The sequence below is a fragment of the Agelaius tricolor genome, unplaced genomic scaffold, assembly GCF_023055355.1.
Source record: "Agelaius tricolor isolate 1412-34295 unplaced genomic scaffold, bAgeTri1.0.p SCAF_23, whole genome shotgun sequence".
In the NCBI taxonomy this organism is placed as follows: Eukaryota; Metazoa; Chordata; class Aves; order Passeriformes; family Icteridae; genus Agelaius; species Agelaius tricolor.
This window is the reverse complement of record NW_027269283.1, coordinates 8,471,883-8,486,598: the sequence shown is the minus strand read 5'-3', so window position 1 is coordinate 8,486,598 and position 14,716 is coordinate 8,471,883. Positions and strand designations below refer to the sequence as shown.

Sequence of the window (14,716 nt, the reverse complement as noted above, 5' to 3'; positions counted from 1 at the left end):
TCCTCTGCCCAACCCAAAATGTGCCTGTAATCAGAACAATTTCCCATACAACAAAACCCCTTTGCTGCCCAGTGACCAGTTTGCATTCCCAGTACAGTAAAAGGAGCTGGGGATGTGCTCAGTCAAAAGGGTTTTCCAAAGAGCCTTGCAGTACCCTGGAGCAGCTCTGAGCCCACCCAGGCTGGCAGGGGGTGCAGATTTAGGGTTAAGCTGTAGGATTTTGCCAGTGATTTCTGATCTTGCCCATGTGTTCCTTCTGTTGGACAAACAAGTTCTTGTCTCTCACTTTTCCCCAGTCCCTTCCAAGAATTGGACCCCAAGGCCCTCCTGGACCTCCAGGACCCCCTGGACCATCTGGCAAGGACGGCATTGATGTGAGTGGGGCAGGGCAGGGCTGCTGGGGCCAGGGGTGGGCAGAGAAGCTGCTCCTGCTCTGCAGATCCTCTGGGCATCCCTGGGGATGGACCTGGAAAATCCCTGTCCTGTTCTGCAGGAGGCTGTGAACAGCCTGTGGGGTGCTGAGCAGGTTCTTTGCAGGATCAATCCCCTGTCCCCAGGGAGAGCTCAGGGGTTTGGGACCCTGCTTGCAAAGTAGAATATTTCTCTTTTGTGCAGAGGTATGATGTGTGTGGGGTCAGGGCACGTTCAGCAGTTCAAGGACAGATTTATGTGGTGCTTCAGAGCATCTACATTTATAGAGAGGCTGCAAGAGACTCAAATATGCAGCACTGGACACTGCTTTTGTCTTATTAGTTTTATTTCAATATCATCATCATGGTTATCCCTCACTTTGGCACAGGATGTGTCAGGATCTGGCTCTTGTGTTGCCAGACATGAGTTTGTAGTGGCCCAAAAGGCAAATTAAATGAAGAGCCCTTGTTTCAGCAGGCAGCTCCTTACACCTCCTGCAGAGGGAGAAGACTCCATAACCCAGGACTTAATGGAGGAGAAAGTCTTGTTCTGTTACTGTTAATTCATGTTTCCATAGAAATTCAAAATATTGCTTCTGTGCATCTGTTGGATAAGGACTGAATTGTGTCCTGTAGTTGGCAGTGGATAAAATGAGCATCAGATGGACCTTCAGCAAGACCACATCAAATGCAAAATCTGGGTTCCTGCTTCAATTTCCACTTTGAGCAGCTCTTGTCTCTCTGAGCTGCCTATGGAACAGTGCAGGGGTTTTTAAAGCTCATCTGAAGTGCATTTAGTGGAATTGGGCCCTTAAGCAACCTTGAAAATATCTATTCATTCCATGCAGGTCATTTTCTTTTGAATAAGGAGGTAAAAAAATAAAAAATGTATGAGCTCCCTGGCACATGGTGAACAAGGAGTGTTTGTGCCTGCAGTGGGGAGCTTTCCCTGCAGCTCCCTGAGCCAGGCTGGGCTGAAGAGAGAACCTCATTGATTTCCAGCTGCTCCCTCTGAGTGTCCTTTTGGCTCAAGGAGTCTCTATTCCTGGGAATCCCCCCCTGGTTTTGTGGTTCAGAGAGAGACGTTCAGAGCTGGCCCTTGGCAGCTTCCAGCTGGTTTTGGTGGTGTCACAAAAGGCTTCAGGGGACAGCCCAGAAGAGGGCAAAGGACACTGGCTCCCCTTTGCAGCAGGGCTTTGCTGTGGCCAGCACACCTTGGGAAAGGCTGCCTGTGATCCACTGCCGAAGCAAAAAGAAGAGTTTGGGAAGGATGAAGCCCTTCAGACTTCAAGTTTCAGCTTCTGCAGAGAGGAAATGGGAAAGAAACCCTGTAGTTGTTCAGTTCCTCCTTTCTACAGGATATTTAACTGTGGAGCAGCAGCATCATGGCTTCTGACTGCTCCTGGAAACAGGAGCCCAGGGAGGTGTCAGTCCATGTGGACCTTCACCCTTTTATTCAGAACTAAAAGCTTTGGAAGGCTCCCCGTGGGACAGGCTCAAATAACAACATCTAATTAATGTGAAGAACTTAGCCCTAATTAATCAAAAGGCTGGGTGAAGTGTTTAAGGTGCAAAGTCCTGCAGTCCCAGCTTCAGCCTGGAGTTTTGGCTGCACAGAAATAATCCCTAATTTGAGCTTGAAGCCCATCCCCTGCATGGATGGAGGATGCCAGGTCTCTGTTCAGGTGAGATGGTCTGGCTGTCCAGGGAAGGCTCCAGGATGGTTCCTGCTCCTCAGCAGGACAGGGAGTCCTTCCAGGAGGAGATGCTGGGCTGTGGCTGGTGTTGAGCAGAACCACACAGCCTCCCTGCTTACCAGCTGCCCTTTTTGTGTCAGAACACTCCAAAAAATGATGGCAAACAAAATTCAGCACTGTTCTACATTTCCCTAGTGCTGCATGAGGAGGGTCATGTGGATCCTGAGTGGCAGTGTCAATTATGCCACTGCAGAGTGAAATCATTATTTTATTTTTCTTCTGGTGCTGAGACTTTTTTTCTTAGATTGCAATTGAAAATTTTCTGCACTGTATTCCTGAACTCTGTAAGTCACTCCAGCCAGGTCAGTGTGCCAGGTGCCTTGGGATGAAAGTGGTGTGGAAGTGCTCTGGGTGTCCTTGCTCTGAGGTGCTCAGCAGCCCCCTACCATCAGCTGTGAGCACTGAGAGGTGCAGAGCCTGCAGCTGAATTATTCAGGATATCTCCTTGCATGAACTCCATCAGCACAATTTCTCAAAGGCCCAGCTTTCATCCCTGCCTTTCAGGGGGAGCTGCAACATTAAGTCCCTCTGTAATATTTTATAATTAAAGCCTTTAACAAGCTTCTCGTTTCATACCCAGTAACAAGCAAAATCTCTCTCCCAAGACTAGAGACAGCATGTTTTGATGGAAAGAATTAGTGACAAGTTCCTGTGAATTATTTCTGGAGATGTAATTCCCTAAATTGCTAATAAGCAATTGTCACTTTTCAAAAATCAAGCTTTTTTTTTTTTTTTTTTCCCCTGCTTTCTTCCTTGTCTGCAAGTCTGTTTGGCTTGCTGAGAAAGAGAAAACTTCCACATGGCACCAGGGGAGCATTTCCTTTTGCTGACAGCCCTTGCTCTAATTCCCAGTGACCTGGCATTGGTGGTGCATACCCTGATTAGGCTTTGGATTCAGCTCTCTGAAGTTCTGGTGCTCCTGCAGGGTCCTGCAGGGGTCCACCACCACCACAGGATCAAGGTCTAAGATGGTCCCCAGCATTTTTTACTGGTGCTGTGACCTCCCTGTGCAGGTTCCCACCACGGAGGAAAGGAAAAACGCAAGGGGCTGGCAGTCCCAGGTGCTGGAGGAGGGAGCAAACCACCCCTGCAGCCCTTTCCAGCTGCCTTTTCATTTCCAAAGAACTGCTCCTTTCATTTCCTGGGCAGGGAACCTTCCCCAGCCTGCTATGATAACTATTTATGGAAAAGCTGTGGGCAAAGGACACTGAAGGAGCTGCTTCAGCAAGTCAGAGCATAAAGATGCCTCTGTCCAGGGCCCCTCTGCTTGGTCAGGGGTGCAGGACATAAATCCTGAGCAGCTCTAGGCTGGAGAGATTTGCCCCCAGCCCTCCCAGTAAATACAGAAACATGCTGTAAATCCCACAGCTCTGATTCACCTCCTGCCTCCCGGTCAGCAGCCCCATGGTGGGAGGGATGGTGCTTTATTTCCAGCTTTATTTCCAGCCTTGCCCTGTTAATAACCACCCTTCTTCCACAGAGATCTTCCCCTTCCAGGGCTGCCCCTTTGCCTCTGCTCACCCTCAATAGCTCTCACAATATCCAGTGCACTTACCCTGCAGCCAGCAGGGCAGGAACCCTCTGGGCTGGGACACAAAGTGTTTTTCTGTGGGATCAGTTGGAAGCCAAGCTCCAGTCAAGCTCCTGCTCTTCACAAGTTTGCTTCTTTTGGGGCCTAACAATAAAATACCAATTTTTGTCTGGAGTCCACACACGGCACTTGTGAAGGGCATTCCAACTGGTTGAGCTGGAAGAAGTGATTAAAGACTCACAAAATGTTGTCTCACAAACACCTTTAATGCTGTTCTTAAAAGTTTCTTTTTATTACAATAGAGAAAAATTAGAGTGCTTTTGAAATATTGTATGAAAATTGTGCTTAATGCAGATTGTGCAATTGGATTAGGTGGAAATCAGTTGGGGGCTGTGCTTGTTTGCTTTCCCTGTCCAAGTTTAGTCATATGGAGAAAATCATTGTAGACAGCTGGTTCATTCTTCACTTTGTGGTGTAATCCCCACCTCCTGGCAGTACCACAGCTCCATGCTGTGCCCTGGAAAGCTGCATTTGATCCCTGTATCACCAGGAAGATGTTTGGAAGCTGGGACACCCATCCAGCTTCCCCTCTGCCCCACTCGCAGCCACTCCCAAGGGGAAATAAACTCTGACCACGTCTGGAAGGAGCTGAAAGCTCTGGGGGCACCGTTCAGGAGCACTGGTTCTCTCTGGGGGGCTGGGGATGTGGATTTCCCCAAATTTGGAAAAGGCTCCTCCTGCTGAGGGGGCAGCAGGGTTTAGAGCATCAGCTCCTGAGACTGAGCCAGGGAAATCCCAGAGGGGCACAAGGAGAGGTTTGGGTGCAGTTGGGAACACCCTTGCTGGAAAAAGTCAACAAAGGTTCAGCACTAATGCTTGTTCCTCTTTCCTCTAGGGAGAGCCAGGCCCTCCTGGTTTGCCAGGCCCACCAGTAAGTATTTCCTGCTTGGTACTGACTTTTCCATCCTTTCAAGAGGAGACAGGACACGAGCTGGATGCACTTAGAGCCTTGCTCTCCTCTTCACCTGCCACAGAATTCCCAGGAGTGGGGATGCTCAGGGGACAAACACATTCTCCTGCTTCGTTGCAATCAGTGAAAGAGAATGAAAGTTAAATTGATGAACAAGTGAGATAAAGGTTGTCTGTATGGGGACGGGTGTCATGGCACCAAGCCACATTACAGGGTCATTTTTGGCACTGCTCTGAGTCTGCTGCAGCCCCTCAGCCTGCCAGGGTGCCCAACCCTGTACCAGAGAGAGCCCTTTGCTTTGGCCACTTGCTGCATCCCTTCCTACCCCTACTAAGAACACCTTGTGAGCACGTGGGAATGAGCCAAAGCTCTGAAATTCAGGATTTGGATATGGATTTGTAGCAGGATTCTCCCATGTTGCATGGTGCAGGATTAACACATCAACAAATGAACTTCCATCCTTGCATCCCTGCTGTGTTTTTCCTGTTATTTTGTTATAATAATTGACTGTTTCCCTCATGTAGGGGCCAAAAGGTGCACCAGGGAAGCCTGGAGCTGCAGGTGAAGCTGGGTTGCCTGGCCTGCCTGGAGTGGATGTGAGTATTTTGTCATCTCCTCTTAGGTTTTTTAAACCCTTCACCCAGGCAGGAGAGTTTTCCTGATGTGTCTCATCAGCTTCTCTGTGCCTGCTGGAGAAGGAATGGGAGTCCTGGACCTACATCTGTGTCTTGCATGTCAGGAGAAATTGAAGGAGAAGCAACTCCAGGCTGAATTAAGGAATATGAGAACAATTTTGAGATGTGTTGCTGACAGGATGGCACTCTGTTGATCTTTTGGGTTTTTTTTTTTTTACAGGGTTTAACAGGAACTGATGGCCCACCTGGCCCAAATGGGCCTCCAGGAGACCGTGTGAGTACCTCATTAGATCCTAAATCCCTTTAAATGCTCATTATCACTGAGTGTAGGGATGATTTTCACATTCTGCTGTAGATTGGGGATATTCAAGTGTTGATTCTGATGTAAACCCTTGCAGAATATTTGGATCCTTGAAATGCAGCCCCAGTTGGCTTTTCATTAGGCAGGGCATGAAATCCACCTTTCTTTCACATGGCTTTGAACCTGCTTGGGTTGCCTCAGTGGTGGCTGGACTGGGGATATTTCAAGTATCCAAAAAATTTCTTGAGGCAGTCAACAGACTCAGTGGTGAAGTTTATCAAAATGAAGTTGTTTTGGCCTTTATTTGCAGTCCAAGTTGTGAGATCTGTGTTGTTTATAATTAATGCTACTGTGTATTAATTGTTTGAACTTTTGCCTTTTATTATTTCTGGAACTGTCCATATGGTTTCATTATTAGTTGCCATAGTGTTCCCCAGCCAGCCTAGCAAGAAATAAGAGTTTTTTCTGTTTTCTGTGTGTTCTATCTCTGCTGAGGGGCACCACAGGGACAGAGGAACAGCTGCCAGAGATGACACAGATGTCCTTCAGATCATCCACAGTCGTGTCCCCTCTCAGGCCTCCCTGTGACATTAAGGAATAATCATTAATGAGCCTCTCAGCACAGATTGTGATCCAGCATGGCTGTTCTCCTGCCTCCCAGAGGGCAATACAAGGCTTGTGTCCACAGCTGGCTTGCTGGCCTCTTGGACTCAGGGCTGCAGCGATGAGCTGGATTTCTGTCACCTGTTCAGTATATCCCAATAATCCACTTGTTGGCCCAAGGACTTACTGAAATCTAAAAAATCTGTGAGTTATTTCAGGGGATGAACAGTACAGCCATGTATTTGTGGTATGCTCTTCTTCCTTTGCCATGTGACAGACAAAGTCTGTGTGGCCACTGGCAAAGCTGAGTGGCAGGACCCAAAAATCCTGGTCACAGCCCCAAGCCTGTGTCCTCACCACCCCCCTAAACCCCACTCCTTTTCTGCCCCTTGTGCCCATCTTTCTGCCCAGAGATGCAGACCTGCCACATCCTGGCAATCTCAGACATTCTGTGGCAAGAGCCCAGCAGCATCTGGGAGCAGATCCCTGATTTTTAAAGGAGGGAAGCTCGGGAGCGCCCGTGGGAGGCTGTGAGCAGTTCTGTGCCCTGTTTGGGGCTGGGTGGCAGTGCCCACGTTAGCACACGGCTCCTGCCTTGCAGGGCAGTTGAGCAGAGGATTTTTGGGCACAGGAATTCCCCCCTGGCTGCCCCAGACAGGCAGAGCTGCCCTCGCTGCGCGCTGGGGTTTGCTGGGCTCTCCCCTTTCTTGTAACTCAACCTGGCAGCATGGGCAGACCTGGGACCCCTCCTCATGTATGGGAGCTTTTCAAGGTCACTGGTCCATCTGGGAAATTGCTTTAATTGGTCTGATAAAAACCTGGGAAAAGGACAGACCTCAGAAAGCTTTAGCACTCCAAATGGAGCATTGTTAGCCCAGCTTACTTTTTTTTTCTCAATATGTCTTGTAGAACAGATCTCAGTCTTGCAGTACTCACTGAAATAAGCTGTTTACTTATTGCTGTGGGTTTGAATTCATGCTTAACACTCTGATTTCTTCTAAATAAGCTTAATTTTCTCAACTGGAGTGTCTGAGAGCAAAGCTGTTTAGCATAGGGAAGTGGGCTCATGGAAGCCAGTCTTCAGTAATGATTTATTGCCAAACATTTCCAAAAAGTTTTTTATCTCAAATACCTCCTGCTGCTCTCAGCATCCATTAGCTTTTCTCCTGCTTCTGCTTAAAGACTGATTAGATCAAGTCTACTTGTTTTTTCAATTTTAAAACCCCTTTATTTTTAGCTGGGTCCTGACCTCCATGTTAGATACTGGTATCCTTCATTGGAAAGTTCTCAAAGGCCATTTTGAAGTTTGTTGCTTTCCAATGAAAGCAGTGAAGAAAACATAATTATTCACTTCTATTTATGAATATCATAATAATCAAGTGTTTTCTACACTCCATAGCTGTCTATTCACAGGGTAAATTACTACAAAATGAAAAATTATGATGATAGTGTTTTCTAATCAAAAGAGAAAGAACATTGTTACCAGGAGAATGAGTCAAATCAGACAATGTTATTAAAATTGAGATGTAAATTAGAGTCTTTCCTTTGCCTCAAGGCAGTGGCATCAGCTCATTCAGGGATTTCACAATCTCTTACCTTACCAGGAATGTTCACTGCTGCATTCTGCATCTCACACCCTCCAAGGAATCAGAATTAGGGAGTAAAGGGCCAATGCCCATTTGGCATTTTGGGTGCTGTGCCATCTTTCTGGCCTGTTGGACAAAGCAGAAAGGGGTGATCCAGCTGCTTTCAGAATGAGGGTGCAAGTCAGGAGGTGCCAGGAATTCAATGTTTTCCTTGCAGGAGGAGACCCCAGCTGGTCCCTTACAGCCAGCAGCAGTTGTGAGGATTTTCAGCCTGCAGATAAAAGCGACTGGGGGCAGAGCAGAGTAACCTGCAGCAGGAGAAATGAATGAATGAGCTGACATTCACAGCACAGCTGATTTTTGTTGGATTACTGTCCTCTGCTCACAGGACCGCTCTCAACAAGGCCTTGGGTGCTCTGTGTCTTTCTCCTTAAGCTTAACAAGGGAAAGCATTTCTAATCTCCTTTGGCCTGATTTATTATAAAATATGGATATTGATCTAGTACTGATATCCAACTGTGATGGACAAAGACTCTCGAACAGTTTAAAGTTAGAAAGTGTTTGTTTATTGTGGGATAACTCCCAAATACACCCCGCAATTTACAGGTGATTACAGAGTCCTCTTATCTATACAAGTATTGATTTACAGGTGATTACAGGGTCCTTTTGTCTATACAAGTATTGATTTACAGGTGATTACAGAGTCCTTTTATCTATACAAGTATTGAACACCCAAAATACAAATGCATATTCATAACTTTGGTACATCCCATTTCCCCTATGGTAATTAGTTCAAAAGCCATTAAGCATGTGTAGTTTGTTCCTTGAAATGGGTTGGTGGTCCCTTTCATGGGGAGGGGTCCCAAAATGAGGAAGTAAATGAAGTCTTCTTCGTTCTGACCTTTTCAATGTAAATCTGACAAATGAACCCTTGGTAGAACTCCCATTCCCCATCTTCAATTGGTTTCAGAACAGAGGAGGCCACAATTGTCTTATGTTCCTCAAAGCCATTTACCAGTTTCTATATTCTTCATTATAAACCCAGCTAACCAAACATTGTGTGGACAAGCAATCAATTATTAGTTAACTACTAACTCTTAACTTCATAAAGGCCTACCCATTTATTTTAATTAACTCCAATAAAGCTTATCTCTAACTAAAACCTCCTCTAAAATCCCTAAATTCTTTAGAGTTCATGTCTCAGGCCCTCAGAGCAGGAGCAGAAGGCAGGTGTAATCCCTGGGGGCACACTGTGTGTGCTGGGACATTCTCCAGCTCAGCCCAACCTTGTTCTCCTGCTCCCAGGGGCAGACACCCTTTGATTCCAGCTCAGGACATCTCCTCAGGATGTTTGTGTGCAGCATTTTGGGGATGCTTGGGAAGGAGCTTTGGGCTGGGGAGAGGCCATGGAAGATTCTTCCTGCACCCTGGTGCCCTGGGAGCTGTCCCTGCCCATGGCAGAGGGTGGAGCAAGATCAGCTTTAGGGTCCCTTCCAACCCAAACCATTCTGGGATGCTGTTTCAGAATGATCTCCCATAATGAATTATCCCCCATAATGAATTATCTCCCATACAGCCTGCTGGCCAGCTGGCAGCTTTGCAATGCAGCAAAGGGGTTAAGGAGGCCTCTCTGTGCTCTTATCTTCAGTCAAGCAGGAGCTTCACAGCTTCAAGAGTGACTCAATTCCAGTCTAAGCCATGAGCTCACCAAGCTCCAGTCAAGCCTAAGAGTGGGAATGCAAACTGGGAAAAGGAGAGGGGGGAATTGCCAAGGAAGCAAGTGAAGAAGCAGAAGCTGCCAAATCTTTGGCTTTGCTTGAAAGGAAAATAGATGAATTAATACAATTCACTAGAACAAATTCAAATTCTGTTAATAGTTTTAGGAAACTTAGTAATTGGATCTACAATATGAATGTATTATGAATGAGAATAATTCAAGTAGATAGAATTCAAGTTATGAACGTTTAGATATTCATGGAGGATATTTTAGATATTCATCTGAGGCCAGCTGGGACTTCCAGAGTAATTATCCATAAGTTTTTGTCCTTATATGTGTGAATTCAGCTGAGCATCTCCAGTTCTGTCCTGCTTCTGCAAGACACTGCTGGAGTTTCCAAACAAAGATTGGTGTCAATGAGAGCAGGCCTTGGTGACTCTCCATGTGGAGGTTCCTCTTTTATCCCTGCTGATTTTTGTGCTGTTTTATTTCCACAGGGTGCATTAGGACCTGCTGGGCCACCTGGACCAGCTGTAAGTACCTCCCAGGGCAGCTCACGTGATGAAAGGGTGGAATATTGTGCCAAAGCCACCACCAGGAGAGGATGGGAAGCTTTGTATCCCAAACAAAAGGATCAAAGCCTGAATGAGTGAATATATTGTTTGAAATGTTTAAATATGTATGTGTGACCTGCTCTGGTAACACAGACCTGGTTTTATCCTCTGAGGTGCTCTAAAAGCAAACCAGCTTGGGATACAGACTGACATATCAAATGCTAGCACAATTATTAGACATTGTCTAATGTCTAATCAAAATTAAAAGGAAAAGAAAAAGGGGAAATAGATAAACTGGAATGTTGTCTTCCTCTCCATGTCCCACCCTTGTGCCACCACACATCTCTTTTCTCACAGATATCTCTTAGGTAACAGAGATGGAAAGGGAATACAAATTATTAGAGGCAGCAAAAGAATTCATCAAAACTCTGCTCTGATTGCAAATTGCAATCATTATAATGGGGCAAGGGAGTGATAAGAAAACTTAGAACAAAAAGAAAATTAGCAGTATTTTTCCTGTGTGCACATTTTCTGAGTGACCTTTTACTGTTTCAAATGTTGTTTTCAGGGCAAAGGACTACCAGGACCTCCAGTAAGTAATAAGAATATGTTTTTTAAAAAAAAATTAAAAATTAAGGCTCTGATTTTATTGGATACCCTGAATGTTCCAAACCCACCCCAGGCCTTGGGTCCTTCTACTGTGCCATGAGTCCTGCAGGTCATTGACCCTGTGGGGTTTTTATCCTGTCCCCAGCCTGGGGAAGCTTTCTCTGGTGTAAACTCAAGGCTCAGCAGCCTTGGAAACAGTGGGAGTTTGGTGGGCACATGGGAGCTGCCCTGTGCCTGAGGGATGCAGATTGGCAGTGAATTCCAGGGGAATTCTTGGAGTAAAAAGCAAGATGTGCCTTGGGAAGCTCTGGTGTGGTGCAGGATGGAGCTCCTTGGGGGGAATGGGCAAATGGGGCAGCCCAGCTGATGCCTTCAGTTTGAGCTTTCATGTTTTCCTGACTCTGCACTGCATTAGTATGGAACTCTAAACTTCATAGGAAGGGTTAGCAAGTTCTCCTCACAGTGTAGTCAGACAAAACAATCCTGTTCCAGCCCCAGAACCAAGGACACACTGCAGCTCCAGCCCCAACAAGTGCAAACAGCAGGAATTGAAGGGAGCAATCTGGGAGGGTGGGACTGCATCACCTGGAGCTGGAATTGGACATTGAACCCCAATATGGAAATGGACCAAAACTTATAAAAGTCTGAGAGCTTGTGACTCAGGCTCCATCTTGGGTGTAGCCATGGCTGGGCTCTTGTACTGCCCAAGGTGCATCCTTTGAAGGCCTTTTAATAAATCCCAATTTTGTTGCCTTAGCTCTGTCCAGCCTCTGTTCCAGGCAGCCTCTCAAGGCATCACAGCTGCTGGGTACCCCTGGCTTTGGGGCTCCAGGTCAGCACAGATATTGAAGCTCTTCTCTCTGTCCAACAGGGGCCTCCAGGACCCAGTGGGCTCCCAGGGGGACATGGATTTCGGGGCCCTTCTGTGAGTTTCTCCTTCCATTTAATCCTCATTTGCTGAATGTGCCACAACCACAGAAGAATGAGTTTAATTCTTGTCTCTTACCTCTCTCTGAAGTGATATTTTGGTAGCCACCCCTCACATCCCCTTGCATTCACTTTAAAAGGGAATTCTTACTATTTTCCTCTCCTTTTAGGGACCTTTTGGTCTGCCAGGATTCCCAGGGCCTCCTGGACCACCTGGGCCTCCTGTAAGTTGAGACTTGCAAATAAATGTGAGAAAATTCCTGGGGGGAGTCTGGAATTTTCTTCTTGCTGCACTTTTTATTTGTTGCCACTGCCATGATCATTCAGCAAGCACCATGTCCTGAGGAGAGGACTTTTCCCCTGCTGCCCTTGGGCATTTTGATGATGATCCCCAGTTTGTTCTTGGTGCTTTGTGTGAGGAGGCACCCAATGAACCCCACCTTTATGGCACACAGGGCATGGGGTGGGCTTGCTGTTCTCTCAAGGAAGGTTTTTGTGCTTGCTTGGATCAGGATCTGTGCTTGCAGGGCCAGCAAGTGGGGACTTGCAGTCAAATCCCTGTGTGACCATGGTCACAGGGGTTTCAGGTTGAGGGAAAAGATGAGGATTTGACTCCATGTTTCAGAAGGCTTGATTTATTATTTTATGATATATATTACATTAAAACTATACTAAAAGAATAGAAGAAAGGGTTTCATCAGAAGGCTGGCTAAGAATAGAATAGCAAAGAATGATAACAAAGGTTTGTGGCTCGAACTCTCTGTCTGAGCCAGCTGGGCTGTGATTGGCCATTAATTAGAAACAACCACATGAGACCAATCCCAGATGCACCTGTTGCATTGCACAGCAGCAGATAACCATTGTTTGCATTTTGTTCCTGAGGCCTCTCAGCTTCTCAGGAGGAAAAATCTTGAGGAAAGGATTTTTCATAAAAATGTCTGCAACAGTCCCTGCTTTGGGTTTGCTGTGGCCTCTCTGCAGTGTTGAACAGGGGGACTGAGGGGTCTTTCCCAAGGCCAGGAGGAAGCCAGGCTCATCTGCTCCCCTCCAATTGCTGCCTTCATCACCTAAAGCCTGAGAGTCTTCCCTGGCCTCTCCAGGGATGGTTTCACCCCTGCTGTGTCTGCTTCTGGGGACTGGTGCAGCTCAGAACACTCCGGGTTCAGGGCAGCACTTTGGGCTCTGGCTCTGGGTGTGCCTTGTGCTGATCCAGCTGAGCTGGGTCTGTAAAAGTTGTCCTAGAAATTGTGTTTCCTCCTGGTGTTTGCCTTGTGTTTAAAAGCCACCCTTCCCTGAATTGCAGGGTCTTCCAGGTGCCCTTCCTGACGGCGGTGGGGACCTTCAGGTAGGTTTTTCTTTATGTAACATGGAAATATGCTTTGCTTTAATCCCTGATGTGACTTTTGGTTGGCACAGCTGGAGGAGTGTCAGACCATTTAACATGCACTGCTCAGACCTGCAGGCGTGGGTTTAAAGCACCTTATCAGAGTGGGGTATGTGTTTTCTGGACTGAAATGTGAAATGTTCATTCAAGGAGGCAGATGTGCACTGGAACAGATTTCCCATTGAAGCTGTGGATCCCTGGCAGTGTCCCAGGCCAGGCTGGACAGGGCTTGGAGCCCCCTGGGACAGTGGAAGGTGTCCCTGCCATGGCAGAGGTGGAATGGGATGAGCTTTAAGGTCCCTCCCAACCCAAACCAGTCTTTGATTTTGTCCTCGATTTTTGGTTCCCAAAATGCACATTTTGCATGCACTCTTCATGTGCTAAACAAATCCAGCATTTGGTAACAACATGACAACAGCTTTTCATGCTTCCAATCCTGCACAGGAAAGGCAGAGTGTGCAGCCCTGCTTGTTTCCAGGGATGGTGGCCCAGGGTTCCATGGACACATTTAGGCTTTGTTTAAGCTTCCTTCCCCAGCAGAAAGCCCTGATCCCCTTCTCTTGGGGGAACCAAAGGAGTGTTGGGTCCAGGAATGATGGAAGTGACATTTGCAGATTTCACAGCTGTTGTTGTGACAGCTTCTCTGGTTTCCTAATTGGCATGTCCCAAAAAAAGCTCCGAGTCAGTTTAGACTGCCTGATGGCACATCACATGGCAGTTAATAGGAAATGCTGCTATTTCTGCATGTTTAATTTAAGTTACCCTGTGGAATATACTAGAAAATTAAATTTTTGCTACAGAGGTGCTGCCTGAAGTTGTATTAAAAGGAAAAAAAAACCAAACAAACAAACAACAAAACAAATTGAGAGCTATTTGTAACATTTCAAGACTATGACCTTTTCCTCATTAAATTTCCAGTCAAGCTGGAGTTCCCACCAGGGGCTCTCCCACCCCTGGACATCTGCAGATATCAGCTTATAGGTTTTGGTTTTTTATTGGTGCCCTTCAATTAACTCTGATGCTGTCCTTGTTTCTTTTAAGGAGTTGGCTAAAAGAAATCAATAGGGGTCAGTTAATGCAGAGGATTTAATGTGGTCCAAATGATTTAAAGAAACTGATCCAGCTTCTCTGGGTTCTTCAGCATTTTGGACTGTGGACACTGTCAGCCTTCAGAAAGGCTCCCAGTCCATGTCCAGAGGGGAGTAGGCCATTCATAAATCATTGTTTTGTGGGGTACCAGGACTTCTAGGACCCTGTTCCATAGGGAAATGTTGGTCAACCCATGATGCTGTGATTCCATTAGATTTAGTGAATTTAGAGCCCAAAATCCAAAATGACTTTTTCACCTCCTGGATGGAGCCAGCCCCCCTGGGTGTGCTGTGTGCCCCTTAAACCAAAGTGTTTCTGTTCCCTGCAGTGCCCAGCTCTGTGCCCACCAGGTCCCCCAGGCCCCCCAGGAATGCCAGGCTTCAAGGTAAGGAAGCATCACCTGCAATTCCAGATTTGTCTCCCAAAATAAACGCCACTATTAAATTGTATGTACAGCTCCTACATGTAGGCTCCACAGCTCCTAAAGCGGCCATGCATTTGCATTTATTCCTACAAATGAAATTGAACCTTTGGCATAGATTAAAAACCCCTGCAAGGCCACTGGGGCAGAGCTGATGGACAGGAACAAACAGGGGCAGCAATTCAGGGCTGCCTCAAGAACCAGGTGCTGAGAGCTGGAAAA

General features: G+C 46.7%; 1 protein-coding gene across 1 annotated transcript in view; it reads left to right on the top strand.

The window, feature by feature from the left end:
* Positions 1-14,716, top strand: part of COL9A3 (collagen type IX alpha 3 chain) — a 36,456-nt gene that overhangs the window by 1,254 nt on the left and 20,486 nt on the right. The window contains exons 2-11 of the mRNA XM_071446740.1: positions 297-374; positions 4,594-4,629; positions 5,193-5,264; positions 5,524-5,577; positions 10,008-10,043; positions 10,633-10,656; positions 11,545-11,598; positions 11,771-11,824; positions 12,904-12,945; positions 14,402-14,458. Coding sequence (XP_071302841.1) covers positions 297-374; positions 4,594-4,629; positions 5,193-5,264; positions 5,524-5,577; positions 10,008-10,043; positions 10,633-10,656; positions 11,545-11,598; positions 11,771-11,824; positions 12,904-12,945; positions 14,402-14,458 — 507 coding nt within the window. The remainder of the gene's footprint in view (positions 1-296; positions 375-4,593; positions 4,630-5,192; positions 5,265-5,523; positions 5,578-10,007; positions 10,044-10,632; positions 10,657-11,544; positions 11,599-11,770; positions 11,825-12,903; positions 12,946-14,401; positions 14,459-14,716) is intronic.